This window comes from Lissotriton helveticus, chromosome 5_1, assembly GCF_964261635.1.
Source record: "Lissotriton helveticus chromosome 5_1, aLisHel1.1, whole genome shotgun sequence".
Classification (NCBI taxonomy): Eukaryota; Metazoa; Chordata; class Amphibia; order Caudata; family Salamandridae; genus Lissotriton; species Lissotriton helveticus.
Genome location: NC_136065.1, coordinates 385,250,589 through 385,274,755, shown reverse-complemented (window position 1 = coordinate 385,274,755; position 24,167 = coordinate 385,250,589). Strand labels below are relative to the sequence as shown.

The following is a 24,167-nucleotide window of genomic DNA, read 5'->3' as shown; positions in this document are numbered from 1 at the left end:
CCAGAACCCTCCAGCAGAGCGCGCAAGCCATATGACCTAGGGTACGATAAGCCCCAAACAGGGGAACCCGCACTGGAAGAACTTCCGCAGCAGAGGTAACAAACAAAAGAGCCACAGGGAAAAAAACACCCCGTGAAAGGCTTGACAAGCAGCCTAAGCGCGCAGAAGGCCTCATCTCAGGGCCAAGTCTGTGCAACAATTCCAACACATACACATAATCAACATAGGGGCCGTCCAGCAGCCAACAATGCCAAAGTCCCAAGTAGGACCACATGGTCAGAAAACGCACTTCACAGCCAGAACAACCGGCCTAAGAAGGCCCAGAATCAACCAGCCTCAGGAATCACTGAGGAGGGAATGGAGGATGATAAGGTGGAGGATGTCGAGGACGGAGCCCTGCCCAGAGCCTCTGGATGGCGGAGGAGGACGGAGCCCTGCCAAGAGCCTCTGGATGGCGGAGTCCGCCGGGGCATGGAACAACAGGCTGCCATCAAACGGAAGATCAATGAGTCGCTCCCGAATATTCTCAGGGAATACTCCATCCTGAAGCCAAGCATGGCAACGAAGAGCGACCGAGGAAGCCATGGCCCGACACCTCAGATGTCCAGGGCGGAGCGGAGAATAAACCCCGCCAGCTTCCGGCCATCCAACGCATGATGTCTTAAGTCCATCTGGCCACCCTCCTGGGACGCTGCGGATCCCAGAGACTCAACTGAGTCCCACAAACAGGAAGAGGCCCGAGCCAGTACACACAAGGTGTTCAGAGCCCACATGGCAGCGCTGGTCGCGGAGAACATGTTGTGCCCCAAGAGTCCAGCCCGTGGGTCTCTCAGGACGGAGGAGTCAACAGTGGCGGCAGGGAGTGAAAAGAAGTCCGCAAAAGAAGACTGGAGGCAGAGGGGTGAAGAGAAAGGCACGCCGGGTCACGCGGCACCGGGAGATGCCGGTGCAGAAGATGCTGAGGCACTGGGTCCCCTGAGGCAGGACGCCTCCAAGTCCCCGTCAAAGAAGAAAGGAGGGAACCTTCAAAGGGAAGCAAGATTTCCCTCCCACCAGAGCCCTGGTGGAGGACCTCCAATAGATGGTCCGCCGGAAAGTGAGCCACCGGGTCACCCATACACAGGATGCCAACAGCTGTGGACACCGCGTGAGCGAAGGCCACACCCGCCTCTGTTGGGCCCCACGGTGGGGAAAGCAGCTCCTCCGAGGGCGACGGCTGCAAACTAAGGCAGCGGTCCCCAAGGCCAAGCGAGGCGGGTAAGGGCCAGACCTGGAAGTCAGAAGGAGCAGACTAATGAGGGATCTGCTGCTCTTCCGACGAACACCTCTGCCTCAGGAAGGGCGGGGAGCCGCCCTTCGACGCCGGTGAAAAAGATACCACATGGCGACCGGTCTCCGGGGAGGATGACACCAATATACAGGCTGCCTACGGAGAGGAAGGCGCTTCCGAAGGCAAATCTGTGGTACGACCCCTGCGCGGAGTCTGCTGCCTGAGGCGAGGATGTGTCGGCACCATCCGGTGTCGCCGGACAAGGTTCCCCCATGTCACCCCGCACCGGGGACCGAAGCGGAGACCGGAGCGGGGCTGGAGCCGAACCGGCCCCGGGGCCACGCTGACCCGACCTCCAAAGAGGTAGCCATCCGCGTGGGGGGAACGAGACGAGCCTGGGGAGTGGCACAAAGCCAGTAGCCAGCCGCGGCCCAGAATGAGACGTAGATCGCTCAGCAACCCATGAGGCGGTGCCAGGGACGAGAGGGGCCGGATAGGGGCGAGGGGTCCTCACCCGGCCTCGGAGCAGGGCGAGGAGGGTTCACCAACCCCTATGGCTCCGCACAGTCCAGCTGCTGCCAGCGCCGTAGCGGCATCACCTCTGCGTTCGACAGGACCACCCTGTCAAGGGACCGACAGGGGCTCGGGGATGCGACCCGACACCCGGCGACCTCCCACGGCACCACAGGGACTCCCGCAGGAGTTTGCGGCGAGGCAGAGACGCCGTGGCCTGAAGGAGGTGCCCCAGAGGAGCCGCACCCCAACAGCACCACACCCTCCAAGCCTGGATCCGAACCAGTCAGCGTCGGGGCCAGGGCCACCGGCGGCTCCACGGAGGGCCCTGCGCCAGGTGAGGGGTCTGCCGACCCCCCAGGAGGGGTAGACGCCAGCGAGGCCTGCAAAGCCATCGCGTATGTCTCCATTTGGACTCTCGACGCCCCAACACCGGGAAACGGTGGATAGGATGACACGCAGGGCCGCATCATCCGTGGAGAGACCACGCCCCCGGTAGGCCGGAACCCAGCCACCGGGGACAAACTGCGACACCTCCCCACCGGGGAGCAATGCTCACGTGACATCGGAGAAGGGCGAGTATGACGACCACGGCCGAACCTGAAACCGTCCGCCGAAGCAGACCGAGGGGAGGACGTCGGCCTGGAGAGACGCACCAAGAGAAGTTTCATGCGGCGTTCCCGCTGTGACTTTGGCTTCAACTGTTGACAGGCCTCTCAGTCGGTGGTGCCGTGTTCCTCCCCCAAACACCACATACAAATGAGGTGCGGGTCTGTCGCCGACATAACACGCCCACAAAACGTACAAGTTTTGAAGCTTGAAGGCATTCGCACACTGTTCAACCGAAATGGAGAAAAAAGGGCCCGAAACAGGCCCATAGCAAGGACCGGATCCGCGTTGCACACGGAAAAGGAAAAAACGGACGTAGGTGACGCCTGGGCGGAGTCGCCTGATGTCGCCCCGCCCCCAGGCGCGCAGGGATGCTGGGCCAGAAAAGTTTCCGGATCCAGTCTCACGCCTGGGGATAATTCTACGTGAAGGAATCTGCGGCTAGTAGTCTCTATCAGATTGAGTGAGATTGCAGATTGAGCAGGGAGGGGGACATGTGAGTGAAATGTCACATGAGAGCAGGGTGAGTAGTCTGCTCATGTGACTGCAGGGTGAGGTACAGGGTAAACAGCTCAAGTGCACTGTGAGTGCAGAAGTCCTTTTAGCCCTATGGGTATTGCGCACTGGTCTATGGTCATTCAGCAAACCCATCGTTTTGGATTGGTTCTTTCATGTGTTTTTCTAATTTCCTTTGTTTTCATTGGTGAATAGCTTACATTTATCCTTCTTTTTGCTGTTTTGGTCACGCCATAAAGTCTACCGCTGTACTATTTCACGATTGACAAAATATAAGTTAGTGTCGCACACAACTTTTCTTTTGCCTTAGCTTGTTTTGTGAATTTCCGGCTAGATTTCCCTGCTCATGCACCGCAGCTCCGAGAGCCAATCCGGGTCCTGATTGTTATTAATTTGCCTGTTGTACTGTTGCCTTTAGCCCCTCCCTCCTCATGCTCTCTGTGGTGTAAATTACCTGCTCTCGCTCCCCTTCCGTTGTCTGTGCTGACCGCCTTCCTCGTCACTCCTCCTCTCCCTTTTCGGCATGTGTTGGGTTTTTTCTTTATTTACTAAATGTTATTTTTTATTTGTAATTTCCTGGTCGTGCTCTGTAGCTCAGAGCACTGCCGCCGGTCATGCTTTTCATTCGCCCGCTGTCCTATTGCCTTTAGCCCTTCCTCATGTGCTCTGTGGTTTAAATTCTCTGCTCCCTTCCCGTTATTAGTGTTGAACACCTCCCTCATCCCTCCGCCTCTCCCTTTTCGGAGCGCATGGTGTTTTTTCTTTAATTACTAAATGCTATTTTTTATTTGTAATTTCCTGCTAGTATCACCAGCTCATGCTCCGTAGCTGCAAGCGCTATTGACGTACCAGCAGAATGGGGTGACCATCGCTTCCAACTCACTAAGAGGCTGTGTGGAGAGGCCATCACAGGAGACGCCGTACCCGGTTCAAAATAGCACCACGCACATCACATGGCAAGTTTACACACAAGTTTCAACAACTTGCTCCCTCGCACAAATAGGTGACAATAATCCCAATATGGCTACACATCAATCCCCCTTTCCCCTATTGTTTACCCAGTTGCTAATGGCACATTCTCCTCAAAACTATGCGCTCCTCCTCGGACACTCTACCCCTCCTACTGTTGGGCTTTCCTTCCTCTTTACAACTCACCCACCCTCCTTACTTCAGTGAGATCGCTAGTCTGATTACGGTAGAGTTGGAAGACAAAATACTAAGATATCCACGTAGAGTACATCACTTTAGCTCAAAATCCAGACTTTCACTGCAACTTGTGCTCATCTGATGCAAGAGCTAAACAAGCATTTACAATGCAACGGTTTCGCCTTTGGAGAAGTTAGAGCTATTGGCATTGTAAAAGACAAAATTTGTATTTATGTGTTGGTTTTGAAAACAGATAAATAAATGGCATTGTCATTTACATTTATTTCTGAAATGGTACGTGATAGCACGATCACGACCCTACCTCAGGGGCCTCTGTAAACAAAATTAGTTGTTTCTCACAATTTTTTAGCTACTTAGTTTTTAACCTTTAAACATCAGCCACTATTACTTGAGCTCACCTGGCTCATGCGTGTACATTATGTTACTAGATGATAGTATATCCAGTTTATATTTCCAAATCAACAACAATATCTGTGTACTGTTAATGACATTTTCAATGGTCTATACAGATCCAATCATCAATATCTGTCATCAAATAATCACCAGTTCTGTAGCTTTCTCAACCAGCTAGTATTGACATTTTCAATAGTCTATACAGATCCAATCATCAATATCTGGGTATTGGTAACGTCATTAAATAATTGCCAAAATGTTATAGAATTGGCAATTATTTAATGACGTTACCAATACCCAGATATTGATGATTGGATCTGTATAGACTATTGAAAATGTCAATACTAGCTGGTTGAGAAAGCTACAGAACTGGTGATTATTTGATGACGCTACTAATACCCAGATATTGATGATTGGATCTGTATAGACCATTGAAAATGTCATTAACAGTACACAGATATTGTTGTTGATTTGGAAATATAAACTGGATATACTATCATCTAGTAACATAATGTACACGCATGAGCCAGGTGAGCTCAAGTAATAGTGGCTGATGTTTAAAGGTTAAAAACTAAGTAGCTAAAAAATTGTGAGAAACAACTAATGTTTACAAAAAATTTTTTGTTTACAGAGGCCCCTGAGGAAGGGACAAGGGTCCCGAAATGCATCGGGCCAATGAATTAAGTGAAGGATGTATTTGAAGGACATAACGATCATCCTTACAGATATATACTTGTATGAAGTTCAATACAAATATGAACTATAAAAAAAGCTATAAAGTAAAATGAAATGAATCTGAATGCAAAAGATCGTTTTTCTTATAAGTTGGCTTTTTGAAAATAAATTCAACAATTTAAAACAAACTGTGGAATGTTGGAATAATTGGAACAATCGGATAACTAGAGAAAAGGAGGAAATATTACCAAATTAAAGCTGTGCGCCAGGTAGGGTCGTGATCGTGCTATCACGTACCATTTCAGAAATAATTGTTCAACTAAGGGAATGGCAGCCCTTAATTACCGAGCAGCACGCTAAAGAAGGAATCATAAACTATAAAACTACACAGAGAAGGTTTCTGGCAAACTTGAATAAAAGGAGTGCCTACGCCCTATCCCAAATCTAATATTGTCATTTACATTGCCAATAGCTTAATCTCTCGCATATGTGAGAACTATTGTACCCTACGGACGAGCTCAGCAGACAGCAATTACTACCACACACACACACACACACCCAGAGCCACACACACACACCCACAGCCAGCCCCACACCCAGAGCCAGCCACACACACCCAGTGCCAGTACCCGGAAGTAAAATTAATGTACACATTACATGAGGATTTTAACAATCGATGACAATGAAATAACAAGCAACTAGTTAAATACGGACTGGACTGTAGAATTAACACTGGCATCAATTGCCTGCATGCCCGGAAATGGCGTGATTGCCACTTTTTTTAATGGGTACCGGATTGTCAGTGATTCGGGGGGGGGCATTTCAGTGCCACACAGAGGAATGGGAAGCATATTTCAGTTACACAAAGGGGGATGGGCATAACAGGTCACAGCAACAGTGCGAAAGGAACTCGCCAATTTCTCCGGTTTAAAAGAGGGCTCAGAATGGAATATATGTGTCAACACAGGGATGAGCGGGGAAGAGATGGGAGTGGCATAACAAGGTGACACCAAAGGGTAAGTTAGAAATACACCTATGGAGATGCATTCGGCACACATGAATGGAAAGGGCGAGCATACTACACGCGGCTGGGAAGGGCATGTAATCGTAACTGAAGGAGAGATGGGAAGGTCATGTCACTAGGACACACACATGAATGGAGAGGACATATATGACGCACCTGGACTGTAAGAGAAAGTTGTCCTGACACACAGATATGATAAAGACCTATACCATGAGCACACAAACGGGAAGCACCTACAAATCGCATGATGGTGAGAGACAGGGATATGGAGGTCATTTTACAAGGGCGCACAGATAAATGGGGAGGGCATATTGTTACAGAGAGGGATTGGTGTATTATGTCCCAGGGAAACAAACGCATGGTGTGGGGACCTGAAGGGCAAACTACGGTGACCTAGAGTGGGATGATACTGTCACCTCGACACATGGGACGCGCACGCACCTGTCACTAGATCTCTCCTCCCTCCCCCATGCAACCATCAGAGGTCTCAGTAAAAGCCCGGCCTGCTGCCGCACGCGGAGGACTTTTATGTCCAAGAGGAAGCATGGAAAACGCTGAAAAGATGCACTTTGCCCAGACCCACGCAAGAGCAGACGGACTAACCCCGTTTTTGAAGCCCAGCATGTAGCCGGGGTCGCCCGGCTTCAGCAATAGCCATTCTTACCTTTACTGCAAAGCCGTGGAGCTGCGAACGGGAGAAGAGCGACAGCAGGTCGAGAGGGGTGGGACTTCCGGAGGGCCGAATGACAGTGCGCGGAGAGATGGGCGGGTCCTCTGGGTCTCCAAGTGACGCGAGTAGAATAGGGCGGGACTCGCCTTACAGCTTGTAATCCATACAAGAGGCGGCCATGTTGGGGGTAAAAGCGGCACACTCGCGGTTTTAGTACACCTAACATGGCATTCGCGCGAATGGCACCAGTTTGCGATATTCGGCATTTATGTAATTCATGACACGATACGCTTGCTCTTCGCCGCTCGACACCTCTTTTTATACACAATTATCGTGATTAAAAAGGGGTTTGCTCTTCAATGATCAGTCCTTTCTCCTCCTAAAGAAAGTATGTAGAATGGTAATTTCCCACCTGAGCAAAGAAAGATTGATCTTGAAAGCGTCCCCCTAGGGGAGACGTCCCCACAGTGCACACCTTGTTCTCCAGATGAGTGGTGTGATCCCATTCACGCCCACCGCCGCATGACGTAGGGAAAGGGGTGGGATGAGTAAAAATCGCGGGAACGCCCCCGAATCTGGTCCGGCCTTGACGGACAGATCCGGCTTCCAATGGCTAGCCTCCATTTATGGAGCTAGCCAATGGGAGCCGGGGGACGTTCTCATATCCCATATAGTAAACATTAGATTTCGCCTGCGCGAACTGCTTGCGCAGTAACGCCAGGTCGAAACCTAAAAGGGCGGTAGATTTCTTCCACGTTGTACACTCAGGGGCCGTCAACAATCTCATATGGAGCTCCACACAGCAGTAGTAGTAATTGAAATACTATCACTAGCCCTGCACATGCCACGCTTGTCAGTGTCAACCACAGTAGCCCACTGGGCGCCATAACAGCCCCCTGCTGCCTTCACTACGTCGATGACCAAGACCCATTTGTCTGCACCAATTTCCTGGAGCCGCTGCAGCCACTGGTGCACAACCTGTTGCTGAGCACCACCCTGAGTGAGCAAATCCCAGGACTGCACCAGTTTCTAGAAAATCCACTTAAGGTAAGTTGGGCAGTGGACGAAAGGGAACTGGTACTCAAGCTATTGATAGTGTTTGGGCACTGCCCCTTGAACGAAACCCTGACTGAGTTGTTCAGGTAACTACCATCCTCCCCTGCCAGTGCTCCTGCCTGAGCAACCTGCCTGCATGAAACCCTGACTCCTGCCTAGCTTAGCAACATACCAAATTTGTCCGAGCCTCAAGCTCATGCTTTTCCATATCCTGCCTTTTGACCTTTGCCCTGTGCCTTAGTTCTATACTAGTGTAGGAAATTAGGACTTGCTTTTATGGTTACCCTCACTTATTGCCTGGTGCTAAGTTGTTTTTGACTAGTCTGACTGGGATCCTGCTAAATAGGAACCCAGTTTAAGGGCTTTCTCCCTTACATTTTTGTGGGCAGTACTTCGGTACATCGCAGATTGGCTACTGGGGTATCCTTATCTGTCCCTAGTATATGGTACTAAGGTACCTAGGGCACAGGTACTCTAGAGGTCCCCCATGGGGTGAAGTATGCATTCTGCCACCCATGGGATACCATTCAAAATGAAACTACAGGACTGCCATTGCAGCCTGTGTAAGCTGGTGCTAGCACCACTTACGAAAGATATAGGTTTCCTATATCTAGGGTCACTGCACTTAAAACCTATAAGTCACTCCTATAGCAGGCCTTATCAACCCTGAAGGCAGGGTGCTTGGTTCTAAGTGTGAGGACGCCCCTGCATGAGCAAGACACCCCTACAGCCTACAGAGTCCATTCTACTGGGTTGTACGTGAAGCAGCCACTTACCATATTGAGGGGCACCGCGTAATTACTCGATGACCATCTCAAAATTGGCTGCAACAAATCCGATCATGTTTGGTATCAAACGTGTTGGAATGCAAGCACTGGAAGAGCCCTCTGTTAAGCTCTCAGTGCTCCTGGCACCAGTCTTTTAGACCCAGACCGCACAATACGGCTGCTGCCGACCAGAGAAGATTCTGCCCTCCTGCTGCGGAGCCAAGCTCGAGCAGGGGAAGGCAGAATAAGTATCCTATTACAGAGGTTTAATCACTTCCCAGACAGGATTTAGTGCATTAGGGCCTAATGGGAGCTTTTGCCAGCGCCACTCAATCTGCACGAGGGGCACATTTGGTGCCTCCTTGCATAGTCCAGTTCAAACTAGCCCCACTCTGGCGCAAAACTAGACAAAGGACATGGGAATAACCTCCCCCTGTCCAAACCCTCCCCTGGGAGGGTCCCCTGAATCATCCCAACCCTTTCTTTAGGGCACTTAAGGACTTACCTGGGCGTAGGTCCCTAGATTAGTCGTGGGACACGATTCAATTCAGACATCACTTCAACTTCTAGGGTCTGGGCACTGTGGACTTCGTTCTGGCTCGACTTAGTCCCCCTTTTAGTCTGCTGCATCGTCTGTGCCTGTACACCATACAGGAACCTTCCAAGGCCTGTGGGCATCCAAGACACCTGAAGGAATCTCCCTTGAAGTGAAGGGGTCACTTCCCTGCATCTGCAGGCACCGCAACTAAGCTGACTGGTCTGCTGATCCTGGACTCTGAAAGGTTCAACAACACAGGTGGTGGTTCTCCACAGCTCTCGAGGCCTGCCCTGCCCTCTCACCAAGTTTGAGGTCAGTATCCCTTCTGGGAGCTGCAGGAACCGAACCCCTGTGCACAGCATCAACTTGCTGTTGCAAAGGCTTGTTGGCTTCCTTTCACCAAGAACTTCAGGCTCCAAGTAGCCCCAACTTCAAGCATCTTCAGTGTCCAGAATCTTCGTCCACACCACATAGTTTGCACCGTAGCCTGCATTTTTTGGTGAGCTGCTTGTGGTCCTCTTGCGACTCCAATGCCTCTGGCCCATGGGTCCTTCTGAGGGTAATCTGTTTCTTTTGGGCTCCCCAGATTGCTCGGGCCTGCCCCGACACCCCTGCTTGGGGCGAGTACCCTGGACTTTGCTGGTCCCAACATTGCAACCTTCTTAGAATTGTACATGGTTTGCAGTTGTCAAGGCTTTTTGGTGCTCCCAACAGATACCGACCTCAACTCCCGACGTGGGACAGCTCATACATGGCTCCTGGTATTCCTCCACGTCACCTGGTCCTCACAGCTGCAGTCAAGGTAAACTTCAACTCTCCTGCAATTCCCGGCATCGGTGGGCATTGGTCTTCCAGGTCTCAGGGTCACTCCTGGGCGACAGACTGTTACCTCTGCTTGCAGGTACGTCTCATCCTGAATCCACCTTCGGATTCCACTGGACACTTTCTTCTTCACCAGCGCCGGCATGATCCTGAAGCCCTCAATTGGGGTCGACAGCGGTTTCCGACACGGTTTTCCACCTATGCACCGGCTTCCCTGGTGTAGGTAACGTGGGTACTAGGGTAACCATGGGTGGGGTGGCTCCCCAACCTTCTGTCTTCCACATGGTTTCTTCAGGGTCCACTGAGAAGGGTCCTTAATCTTTAAAATTGCAACCGCGACTTACATGTTGATTTGTATGGAGAACGCAGTCGTGTTCCCACACTGCACACGATCTCCGTGGGGCTTCAAGTCACTCACCTTTGGTGGTTCCTTGGGTCCCCAGCACTCTACGTCCTCTGGACATTGTCTTGACACGAGTCGTGGTTCTTATACCACTTTCTCAGTATATGTTTGGTGTCCACTGTGTTTGATTTCTATGCAAAGTGTTGTGGGCATTGTGTATATCTCCAGATAGGAGATAGTTGTTCGTATTAGTGAGTGTAATAGAATGAATACATATTTTTATAAATACATTGTGTGGTTCTTTTTCACTTGATCTATACATATAAGATTGTATTCAGGTAAAACAAGCTGCTTTACACTCCTTCTGGACTAAGCTTGAAGGCTGCGCTCTACAGCGACAACTTAAGAGAGCTTTCTATGGTTGTCTAAGACCTCTTAAAATCACCATAAGGGTTGTCTGTCAGGTGCAGGGTACCCACTTACAATAGTGGGCATTATATACTAGGCGAGTCTCTCACAGCCAGTGACGGATTTTCTTGGAATGCTGTATGCCCATACCCATCACCTCACGTTCAGTTCCCTCTCTTTCAGAATGCTGGACCCCGCCATCCTGGTGCAACAGCTATTGGCCTCCGCTGCATACCATGTGCTGCATGGCTAAATACTTATAAGATCCCAAAGATGGCTAAATACTTATAAGATCCCAAAGGTGAAAACGATTGCATTGCAAATGCTTGTTTTTGTGTGTGACACATTCCACTAGAGATGAAACCAACAAAGGCTTGGGTCTGGTTACTACCTGGCCTAGACCACACTAATTCATTAAACAAAAGAGATGGCCAGATAGATACATTTCATATTTTTGCACCACACCTAGCCAATAATCCTAAGCGGGCAACATTATCATTGCAGTCGTTTTTACTTATTTACATATTTTTTTGAAACATTTACATATGACCAAGAGCAAAACACCATTGTCAAGACTTTTTACACCATTAATACAAACACACATTACACACAATCATAAATAAAAAATATTCATGCAGACACCATATACAAATTGGGGGAGGGATAGAGATGCCTCAATTTCATTTATGGGGCACCAGTCCTAATGTAAAGTACACAAACAAGCGGCCAATTAGTGGTTCATACCAGCTAGCCTGTTAATTGTGATGGAAACAGTTTTTATGAGGGTCTGCTTGCAGGGGAGATTTCATCCTAAACTACATTACTGTAGCGCCCGATACAGTTCATGTTCCAGCACAGAGTCAACGCGTTTCGAACCCTGATTCTGTTTTGGGGTTCTCCTCAGGACATGGACTGGAGGTGGCCTTCACTGTGAAACATAAAACAATATGAGTTGGTGTCAGTCAGTGGGGACTTCTCTATAATACATCTTTAAACTAGGACCGGACTCTTGTTACTCCTGACAATACCTGTATATCTTTTTCTGTTCCAAAACTGCGGTTCACAGTTCAAGGAAAGGCATGGACTCTAAAATTGAATGAAGGGAAAATCAGTATCTCGTTTTTTGGCACAGTTTGTTCATCAAAATGAGGTATTATACAAGCTAGCCTGTATGAACCACTAATTGGCCGCTTGTTTGTGTACTTTACATTAGGACTGGTGCCCCATAAATGAAATTAATTTAGGCATCTCTATCCCTCCCCCACTTTGTATATGGTGTCTACATGAATGTTTTTCCATTTATGATTGTGTGTAATGTGTTTTTGTATTAATAGTGTAAAAAGTCTTGACAATGGTGTTTTGCTCTTGGTCATATGTAAATGTTTAAAAAAATATGTAAATAAGTAAAAACGACTGCAATGATGATGTTGCCCGCTTAGGATTATTGGCTAGGTGTGGTGCAAAAATATGAAATGTATCTATCTGGCCATCTCTTTTGTCTAATGCATTCCACTAGAGAGCATGTTTAAGCCGTCTCAGTCATGTAGGTCTCTTACCTTGCACTCCATGTTTGTCTCCATTTCCTGACTGCTTCTCCCCGCATCTTCCCTGTTGTGCTCGCCTGTGTTCTCTCTATTACTTCCATCACACTGGCTCGCTGTTTTGCATTCCCCACAACCCATGCTGCTTTTGCTCCCGTCCTTCCACGATTGCTTTTGCATCCCCTTCAGCATCTTCCCAGTTGCTTTTGCGCCCCATCCGATGTGCCCTCCAACATGTTGCTTAATCGCTTGCCCCTAACCTCCATGTGTTGCTTCGCTGTGCCCCCAAGCCACATGTTGCTTCAGCCGGCTTGAAAAAGTAAAAAACTTACCGATCTAACTCAGATAACTATCTGCAGAGTGGGGGAGGGGCATACTGCTCAGATCATGGATGCTGTGCACCAACCATTGGCAATGTCAATAAGTCACAAAGGCGAGACATCATGTCTTTGCCAATATTTGTTCAGTCAAAAGGTTGGCAAGCATGGGCAAGGTCCCTTTGTTTTCATTTTGAGGTGCATGCGCTTTCTGCTGTAGTGCTAATGCTGAAATTTAGAGTGGCAGAAATAAACTAAAAACTTTGCAATCACATGTACTACTAAACAGATGAGAGACAAACTAATAAAAGTTGCCCCATCGGTGAAAACAAGGTTTAAGGACAGACACTTAAGCTCAGAATCTGGGACTCAACCATACATTAGAAAGGACAAACTTACACCTAGAGTTGTCCCGGGGAAGGGGGGAGGGGGGGGGGGGTAAGACAACATAACGGAGGGCGTCATATATATGGGCGTCCCCAGCGGCATCCCTTGGTTTGTCACATCAAAGCTTGTTCTTGGGAATGTAGGGAAACGCCGCTGGAAATGGAGTTACGCCACAGACGTGAAGCCTTCTCACCTTAAAATTATAGGGGAACCGTCTGCCTATCCACCACTAACTTCAGGATTTAAAATGTTCACTTCAGTGGCTACCACACACCTGCTGAACTGCTACATTTACACCTAAAGTCAAATCCAAAGTAGGAATGTGGTTGACCTGTTGTCACTGCTGCTCCAGATTCACTATTTCGCACTATAGCAAAACGGGTCTGTGGGCTCGACATGCCCCAGCACCGAGTGGCAGCAGAGTTACTTTTTTGGTTCTGATGCTGGTTAAAGTAAAATACACTGTTTACTCATGTAGTTCAATATAAGCAGGCTTAATATCCATGGCGAGTGACAATGAAACTTTTACCTGGCTGGGAGTATCCCATCTGTCTACAGGGCTGGATGAGATGCATACCCAAAACACTTTTTTGCTGGTTTGTTAATGGCTTGTGTATTACTATATACATGATGAATGCGATGACCAGAGAATTTGCTGTAGCTATGGAGCCAGGAAAAACACAGTCAACCAGGCAGACAAGGACACACCCACCCACATCCCATTCCCCTTTCCATAACTCCAGGGCTCATTTTCTTGTGTCCTACCAGGGGTCCAGAAACTAGTTCTATACAACAGCACCACGAGCCACATATTCTCTACACTGAAATCATGTACACATTTTGTCATGAGGCCCTATTTATTTTGTGCTCTTGATGTACCACCATTTGGATCCCTTGAGACGACCTCCCAAGACACCATCTGCACAAATATGAAACATCAAGTGAACATCCTGATCATAATTATTACACGGAGTTCGCTGAACTTTATGTTAGGTTTATGGGAAAAACGGTACCAATCCCAGACGAGATAGTAACCAGGAGCAGGTGGTTCATTGCTAACAGCTGTGAATACAGAGTCCTATAAACCTGACAAGGATGAATTTTCTCCTGGGCAGAAGGCCAGTGCAGAACACTGATCAAACCACAGCAGCTTGGATTACGGGCCATAATTCACAGCAATGAGGCTGCTCCCATGAACCAAGTTTTAGAACGAATAGGAAAGGAGATACAAATATGAAATCATGTAATACCATGGTATTATTTACAGGAAATAAAGAGCTTTCATTTTTACTTAGCTCTTAAAACCACATTTCACACTTTTAAGCACTGTAAATAAGTGACAATGTAAGCCATGCGGGTCCCTTGCTCACTGTGCCACTAGAACCACGCTACACCAGATTGAAGAGCCTCAGTCAGGGCGAAACCGTTCTTGGGTTGCTTTGTTCTGGTTCAGGGCGGCCCTGGCTTGGCAGTTAGGGCTGGACTATTCCCATAGGAGCAGGACGAAGACTGATTTGCATATAGGTAGCATGGTGGGCAAAAGATGATGGTTAGAATGCTACCCTGTGCGATTGCCAGCAGTTAGGCTTATTGCAAGCATTCTTCCAATCACCTTTTGTGGGTTTGAACTCATGACATGCAGATCAGGCCAGATATCATGAGTAAGTACTGAACCAAGCCGCTATACAAATCAACACTACTCTATACATATTTTGCAAGAGTTGGTGATAGTGAATATGTAATTACAGTTAAGCTGGATAGTTCAAAGGAAAAGCATTGTTTTGAGTGCCAACAATCATTCCCTGTTTGAACACATTTGCACATAACTAAAAATAGTTATGTACATGCATGCAAGTTTCTTCAGCTGGTACAGATTTAAAGAATAGGAAACATTAAAAGGAGAGTAAAATGAGTAGTTAAAATATTGCACAATAAAAAGCAAGAAGTGCAAGTACCTGCTAGGGGAAAGGTAATCACCACAAATATTTTTTATAGCTTTTCATGCTAGGCACTAGGGGCCTCGTGTACAAAGCAATTTTACGGTCACCAAGGTCAAATCGGAGCCATTGCTACCGCAAAATGTTTTTTTAAATGTACAAAACAAAAAATGCAATTCGATAACACATTATTGAAAAGCAATTTGCGTCTGCAAGTAAATAAAAAATCAGTATTTGGAAAGGGTGTAAAGGATATTCCATTGAAATACAAATTCCTTAAGCAGTGTATTAATATTTTGTGACTGAAAACCAGTTGCAAAACATTATTTTACCACCAAGTCAAAAGGAGGAGGTAACAATTCGCAAACCGGAAAGAGTCTCCAAATGACGTTTGTGAATGAGGACAACAACATGCCTGCTCCTAAAAAATGGTTTTAAAAATGTTCGTTTTTTGAATGCACCCTGTTTTCCTTTTAGGATAAGACGGATGCATTTATGAAGAAAAAAAAAAGATTGCTGAATTGAAGAACAATTATAAGCATGGTAGTGTGCCGACCCTAGCAGGCCACCGTGCCTCGGACTCTAACCAATTGTCATGGGACGCAATCTACCAGCAGTGTATATATTGAGTAATAGTGATGGGCCTATAAATTTGTAGCAGCTTTTGACTGTGTGGAGTGGTGTTAAACCTAAGAGACCAGCACCTAAATCGCACGGTACCTCTATGTCAGTGTCGTCAATGATTGTAGTCCCGAAAATATTGCATGTGTGACAGGACCATGTAATGTACATAATATTGGTCTCAATGGAACCACAACTAGGGTATTTATCATGCATCACTGGGTAGAAGCTATCTTGCTTACAACTAGGGCAGGGGCACCAAAAGGAGCTCCAGCAAACCTGCTCAAACCAGCCCTTCGTCTTCTCCGACTATCTTTGTCAATCGATCCAGTTGCTCTCCTCACGGCTTCCTTGGACTGTTTGCTCTCTACCTTCCTCACTCTTGACCACTCTTGGAGCATCATGCTTACTTAAGTAACATGGGGAGCGGACAGAGGCATTAGGAGTAGCCCTGGCCTTTTAGGGAAATGCCTGATGCAAAAAGGCCTGCCCAACCATGTACAGGGGTTTCTCAAGACCTTAGTCAAAAAATGTCGGACCCTGACCTATTCTATGTCATCAAGTCCCGCTTCCAAATCTTTGGCCCATGTTCTTCTCAGACCTACTAATTTGTCTGCCACCAAGACACAATATAATAGTGTTCGTTTTATTGGCATTACTTAGTTTTAGTAATGCTTCGTGGATTGAGTGCGTTTGTGGTTCATTCCAACCAGCTCCTCAAGTATGACCAATTGCCATCTCACTAGGACTTTGTGTGAGCTAGGAACAGTCCCTTGTGCACAGGGTATATGTTTTTGAGCTCCCCAAAGGTGGAAAGCTTCAGTGTTTTCATAGAAATCTAGGTGTATTCACACCATTTCATCTTGGTTGCCACTCTGCCACTCTTCTAAACCTGGGCACAAACATTACTGATAAATCTAGGGCTATCTTAGTGTGGGTCTGCGATAGCAAAGTTTCCAACACCATCTTGTTTTCAATTAATCTAATGTGAGGAGCGTGTTTGCACTTTTCCTTGATCACAGTCTCTAAAAGCAGAGCTGCTAGGGAGAATATGGGACATTTAGTCAACCTTTTGAGACCGGCACGTTTTGGGGATATTAACATAACACAATAGCTCGGGGAGCTCACCATCCTAAATAGTGCTATCCTTTGCATTGCTGTCGTGCACATAATTGTCTAACTTTACTGGCCCCATTGTGGGCCTTTAATCATGAATCTTCCAGTCAGTGGCTCCATCACCAGAACAACAAGGATGACCGAGGCCATCCTTGTCTGGTACATCTGTGAGCTAGCGAAGAATCAGATGAGATGTGTATTGCTTACACTTGCAGTGAGGAGTCGGTATAGATGTTTAACCCACTGTAATATAGGGTAACCAAAACCCATTTTCCCCATGACCACGTGCAGGTAGTTCCAGTCCAGGAAGTCAAATTCTTTCTCGCTGGCGGTTTGTGCTTGTGGGTGAGAGAACATCAATGGATCATTCAATATTTGGAACAGCCTTCTAATATTTGGGGAGCTGCTTCTATTCAGTCTGATGCCTGAATGGTATGGGTGTATAAAGTTTAGTATTGTCCTGATCAGTTTATTCACCAGTACTGCACCTCGTATCTTCCCATCCGGATTAAGGAAGGCTAGCAGGCAGTATGCCTTCACATCTCAAGAGTCCTTGTTGGGTTTCAGGATTGCCACTACAGTGCCTCCTTAGTGGTTAGAGGGAGGCAGCTGAGGTCTCCATCTGTGGAGTTCAATCCTGAAAATATCAGGGGCAATATACTTTAAGTTATATAATTTGCGACGTAATAGTGGCTCATCTTTCTAGACTGCTCTGGCAGGTTAGCACAGTGTCTAGCCGGGCTACCACTAGCCTACATTGAGCAACCAGTCCATCAGCCTCAAACTGGCACCTGATGGGAAGGGGGCTTGGTAGGAGGGAATGATGTGTACCAAGACCCTAAGTTTCCTCAACACAGTGTAGAAAGCAGACAATCCTGTGGCACAACCTGCTTGCTAAAATAGCCCTCTAGATAGAATTCCATGCTTGGCTTTCAATCTTTTATGGGAGAGACGATGCATACATCATTTCTCCTGGAGTGGCATTCAAAGTTCTATACTCCAGATAGCGAACTCATGGGCGTAAGTATGTCACATATTTTTGCAAGTGCTGTACAGATGCTCCCTTCTACGCAAGTTTAGTTTCGGCATCTGTGACTTTGCTAGAAAATGTTTGCTGCTTCAGCTCTAAGGATGCCACGGCACCTTGTTTGTAATTCTTGGAGTACTCGTAATGAGGTTTTTATGACGTATTTTTTACCATCTTGCTGAAGCAGCACCTTTAAATTAACAAGGCCTTTAGTGTTCTCGGTGTAGGTCTTTGGTCGTTTATCGTGCGGTCACCCTGCAGAGGTAGGTAGGTCCGCGCGCATGCACGCACGTAGTGCCGCTTCTGAAAGAATTTGCATCCTCTCCCTCTGCTCAGAACTTTCATAGTCTTCGTAGCTGGGACTGTCCCTCCATCCATTCCCTCCTTTTCTCTTGGGGCTTCCCATAGTTCATGCAGACTCCCCCACTCACCACCATGTGGGTGACTCGCCAAGACCCTAGCCTCTTTTCCCCAGGTGAGGCATCTCCTCGGGTCCGGAGCTCGCATGACGCCTCTTGATATTGGACGCAGTTTGTTTTTGGAGGTGGACCTGCGCTACAAAAATTACGCGCTTTTTAAACATCTTCAGGTTTAGGCAATGTGCCAATTCACCATGTACTTGCCCCTGTCAGTTTCCAATTCCTTTCACAGCCAGAAGTAGACACTTTGAGGGGCAATATTGTTTCCACAAAGTGCAAGAATGTAACTGAATTTTGGAAGCTGCTTGAGAACACTCAAAAGGTGCTAGTGTAACGCCATATTGCTAGACACGCCTACTCACGTCCACTCATTTACTAGAAAACCATGCGCAGCTTGTCTCAGGTGGAAAAGATGGTCTCATTTTCAATGGCCAAAGAGAAACAGTGGAATTTTGAACACAAGCCATGTTAATTGGTAGTTTGCGAGACCACTTACTAGGGTGCTAGCCAAATCACATTTTTTATGAATTAGAGCCCCAACCATTACACAACGCAAGTGGCCTGGGAGAAGGTTATCATGGAAAGAACCCTTAATGGCGGTTGTCTCCCTTTAAAGTTTGGCATAAGTCTTAGATGATGGCAAATCCTTGCTATGACCGACAAGATTATGGTCTGTGCGGTTGTCACCGGTACAGCTAAGATCTAATGAAAACTTGTTTAGAAGTTTTCAAGGTGATAAAAAATTATAAAAACCTCATCTCAAAATAAACCAAACTACAGCCACTGAAACCTTTTAGAAAAAACAGTTGTAACTCAGTAATTGCCTATTACAGTGCATAAAAAAAGAAGGGTCTTTAATGATCAAAATATATTTTGTCATGCCAGAGCTCTTTAGGTTTTGCAGTTTCTCAACAGCCCTGCATAAAACAGCACCTTGCTTTTACCTTTTTTCACAATAGCGACCTGTGCATTTTTTTGTGCACACTATCTTAGTGTTTAATGAAACCACAAGAGTAAAGGAAGAAGTATACACTGAAACAGCAAAGATCAATACGTGAAAAATAAAAAAGCACCCGGGCTGAACCAGGAAGTGGATGTCTAATTCTCTGAAAGAAGGTTGAAGAAAGGCAGTGGCTCAAAAAGGTGAGACAAAGCCCACTTTGTGTGGCAAGCTATAGGTCTGCTTGAGAGCCACCCTGACAAAACCAGACTCAAGAAGTTCACCACCTGCAACCACCAGCACAAATTAAACTCTGGTAAATACATCGCTGCTCATGCCTGTATGTCACCCTCCACACACATACAAGACGTTTAAGCCTGTGGTTCTCACACCTAACACGTTGAATGTGCAGCATGGAGGACGTGAGAAAACAGTCCTGCACGAAAATGATGAGGCCAACGTTAGTCAACTACAAGAAATTCCAAGAGCACTCCATTGTTTTAGCAGTCTGTAAATGTTATGTTAATTATATTGATCGAGCGCAACGGTTACCCTAAGGTGTCCTGACGCTTAGCACCACAGGCAAGAAGACAGATTTAAGTGGAGGACCCAGAGTAATACTAATTGCTGAAAAGCCACAGAAGTCACAAAAGGGGAACAGACATGTACCCCAGATGGAGGGGCAATGGGGTCTCCTGCTCTACGTCGTGGAATAAGGCTGTAATGCATTCGAGGGTAGCCAACTATCTTGACCAATGTTCAGAGATTGGATTTTATGATATCATCTTGTTTCCGTCTCTTGTATCTACACATCATATTGAATTGAGTGTTTAACAACTCGCAATTATACCTTAAATACGAATGTAGATTGAAGTAGGGTCTCCCGTAATGTACTATTCGGTGGTTTGATAATTTAGGAATAATCATATTCTGATCCAGCAATGTGTGTATATATATATATATATATATATATATATATATATATATATATATATATATATATATATATATATATTGATTTTTCTCATGTAAATAATTGATTTGTATGTAAAATGTTTTGAAAATGAATTTAATAAGATATAAAAATAATAAATCAAAAATATATTTTTTATATATTGTTCTGTGTATTTCGATTGAATAATAGGTCGCCAGGTCATGAGTTTCAGCTAAAATTATCCAGCACTGAACCCGGTGCAGCTTGTTTTCTAATAGTGATGCATTCGAGGCTGCTCATGTTAAGATGAAGATGGAATATGGTTGCCCAATTCTGTTAGTTAAACCTTTCCTTATAGCCATTTTTTCTGAGTTGCAGCACAAAACGTATAATTCTTCATCTTAGGCCCTGTGCTCTGAGGTTTTCGACCAGCTTTATGTCTTGCTCACTGGGCAGGGTTGTTTGTGACTCACTTCTGCTTGCTAAAGTTGAGCATGCAGATAATTTACCCCTTTGCTCCTCTTTAACCTTGGCTGCCATCTCTGCCTTTGCTTCTACCTCTTTGCATCTGGATAGCCCACATTACATGCTTTCTGTGAAAGCCCATGCACATAAGGGAAGGGTGGGAGCCTCTGTGTATCCAATGTTCTCTTTTGTAGTTAGACCATAACTTACATGCAGGATTTAAATTGTGTGTGTCTATGCACTAATTATCATATGGCAAGTCGGTGAGCCTGTGCAGTTTCCAATAGTGCATATATGAAACTAACATGTAACTACTGAACAATGAACAAATATTCTAGAGTGTGAGCCAGGGAAGTCTGCTGCTCCCTTCCTCTCCACAATTCTTTTGCTTCCTTCTTGCCTTTACCTTAGTTATTCACTCCCAATGTTCCGGCCTTGCTCCCACATTTATCTCTCTGCCATTACCCCTTTCTCTTGCATTGCTTCCCTTTATTTCTTTGCACATTGCTTTTTTATTTCTCTTGTTTTGTCTCTTCTTTTTCTCCAGTTGTTCCTTTTCGATTGCATCTCCTAGATCTGCCCACTAGATCTCCCCTCCCTTCCTTCACCTTTGCCTCTTTTATCCCAGTTCTTCCATTTGTCTTTGCTCCTGCCTTTGTCCTTCGGCCTATTTCCTCTGCGCTCGCTCTCGTAGATTGCGTCCGTTTCTTTCCCACTTCTCTGCCTTTGTTTTCCGCTCTGTCATTTCTACAGTCTTGTCTTTCACATTTATTGGCTTGTCATCTGTACCTTTTCCTCTGTCCCTCGTTGATCACATTTTACTGCTCTCCCAGGCTTCCTTGGTCTAGGCTTCCCTTAGTCTCAGCCACTGCTTGTCCCGGTCTCCTTACAGAAATGTTTTCCCATGCCCACTCTGCTAGTACCTCCTTTGGCTTCCTTTGCCCAAGTGCCCCCAAGTCACATTTTGGCACAGCCACCATGGCTCCCTTTGCCCCAGCAAAACTCAATTACCTCAGGCTCCATGTATCCAGCCTCCCATGGTCTTTGCACCCTTTGCTCTCTTCGCCTTATCCTACTTTGGTTCCCATTACCCCGGGCCACCCCTCCTCCCATGCGCCCCCTCTATCGCTCCAATTCCATTAGACAGCCACTGTCAAAGCCACCAGGATCCCATTGCTATCAAACCCATGTCTCCATTTGCCCCTGCCTCCCCCAAGGCTCCATTTACTCAACCTCCCATGGTCTCAGTGCCTCTTGGCTCCTGTAATCTCATCCTTCATCTGGCTCTTTGTCAGCCTCCCCTGGCTCCTTTCGCCTCAGCATCCCCTGGTCTCAGCCTCCCGGGTGCTCTAGCCTCCCATGGTCTCCGTGCCCCCTAGCTGCCGCCATATCATCATCTGCCTAGCTCCTTTTGCACCTGCGTCCCTGGCTCTCTTTACCCAGACTCCAATGGTACCTCTTGCTTTAGCCTCAACAACCCCTTCATCTCACTCTTGTTGCCTTTCTTTCAGTCAGCACAGTTTCTCACTTTGCCCTAGTTCAATCACTTGGATGTTACAAAGGTTTAGTTTACCATACACATGCCCAAGTAAACATCAGACTACTTCGAGATCATACTACAACTTGTTTCTCTGCCGAAGGACCGAATAAAATATTGTGATTTAAGATCCGACACCATCAAATTACATTTAACTCCTAGTAGAAGCCCTGCTATCTTCGCACAACTTCCAGATGACCTCCCCAAATATTACCCTGAGGTTGAGTCACTTACATTGCTAAACACCTTGTCCAGCTCTTTGGGGTCCATGATAAACTTGGGGTAACCAATCATGTCATAGATTGCCTCCGCCTGTTTCAGAAAAGAATAAGAGTATCAGCACGTGATGAACAGATATCACTCCATACATACATTTGCCCAAATATTGGCTTTAGAAGTAACTGTCTTGCATTAAAACAACACACAACAGTCGACAAGTAAGATTAGAAATAACAGAACACGTCTATGCTATGTACGGAGTAACATTTCATAAAAGGGCTTTGGACATACTAGACACATAATTCTGTGTAGGGCGAGATGAGATTATAGTGAAGAAACGAGAGACCTCAAATCTTCAGGCTCCTCTTGCCGTATTCCTGGTGGGGATGGAATTTTGAATAAACTCCTGACTGGTCATGCATGGACAATACCCTTTTACTAGGGAAAGAGGTCTCTAGCAGTCATTACGTCTTTGTCTGCAAAGGTCATTATGCTGAAGGCAATTGCAAAAAGAGCATTTTCAATTATTGAATCAGATGCTGGGAGGTGTGCGATCACAAAAAAAAGTATGATCTCTCAAGATGTGACATGTTCAACGCTGTCTGTTGTGCCAACCTAGTTTTCCTGGTTCCTTAAAGGAGGGGCCCTTAAAAAAAAAAAATCACATTCCTGCAATAAACTTTCTTTCAACAGCTCATGTCTCAGACTGAGCAAAGTGCCAGGGAAAGAAATCTTAAGACCATGCAGAGGTGAGAGGCCACCCTAATAATAACAAAATAATAATTCCCATTTTTAAAGTGCAAACATATCAGCCCTTAAGGGTTTCAAGGCGCAGGGGGACGTTGGGGAGATTAAGGGCCAGATGTAAGACGGCAAATATCGGTCGGTAACGAATCGGCCGTTACCGACCGGTATTTGGTGTTTGACAAGTAGGGGGCCTTATATTTACAGAATCGGCATATTTACCGATTCGGTAAATTTACCGATTCTGTAAAATACCGATTCGGTATTTTACAGAATCGGTAAATTTACCGAATCGGTAAATACAGATGTAGGTAGCCCTTCAAACAGTGCCACAGGCCATTACCGATTCGTTATTTACCATGTAATACTATTGCATGGTAAATAACGAATTCCAGTGTACATGCACATCTGTGCATGTACACCTATGCCATGTGGCACACATACATGCCCTAAGGGCATGTATGTGTGTCACATGGCACACAAGCCAGAAACAGGGGTGCAACAGGGTGTCAAAGTGACACCCTGTCCCCCTTGGCAATTCGGTAGTTTTACCGATTCGGTAATTACCGAATCGGTATTTGCCATTGAGTCCTATGGGCTTCAAGGCCCATAGGAATCAATGACAAATACCGATTCGGTAATTACAGAATCGGTAAATACCGAATCCTACCGATTCGGTATTTTTTACCGAATAATTACCTACATTAGATTTACCGATTCATGAATACCGAATCGGTAAAATTCGGTATTTATGAATCTGTAAATCTAATTTACCTACATCTAGCCCCAGGTGAGCTAGTGCCCAGTCACATGATGCTGAGCTGCCGCCGGGGATCAATCAGTGAGCCCGCGCTCCGGAGTCAGCAGCTCCAGTCGGTCTCAGACACTCTGGGAGTCAATATCCAGAGAAGGTATTTTAAAGTTCCTGGACCAGTTGTCCAACCAGTAAATAGCAGCGTTAGGTACAGCTTGGGAGTTCATTGTAAAGGAAAGAGCACAACAGCGCTGTTATAAGACAGATGGATTTATTCCAACAGAACTATTGGAACGTGGGATAAGGTGGGAGAAGAACTGTGAAGGTGCACAGTTCATCAATGTCATGTAATCGGACAGCATGGAGGAGTCCCATCCATTCAGGACATCCCCTTCTCTCCCCAATATAACAGCATCAAGGAGCCTCAACGACTGAAAA

General features: G+C 46.4%; 1 protein-coding gene across 2 annotated transcripts in view; it reads right to left on the bottom strand.

The window, feature by feature from the left end:
* Positions 1–24,167, bottom strand: part of ECE1 (endothelin converting enzyme 1) — a 420,365-nt gene that overhangs the window by 77,002 nt on the left and 319,196 nt on the right. For both annotated transcript variants that reach the window (XM_078642557.1, XM_078642558.1), the window contains exon 13: positions 22,247–22,324. In XM_078642557.1, coding sequence (XP_078498683.1) covers positions 22,247–22,324 — 78 coding nt within the window. The remainder of the gene's footprint in view (positions 1–22,246; positions 22,325–24,167) is intronic.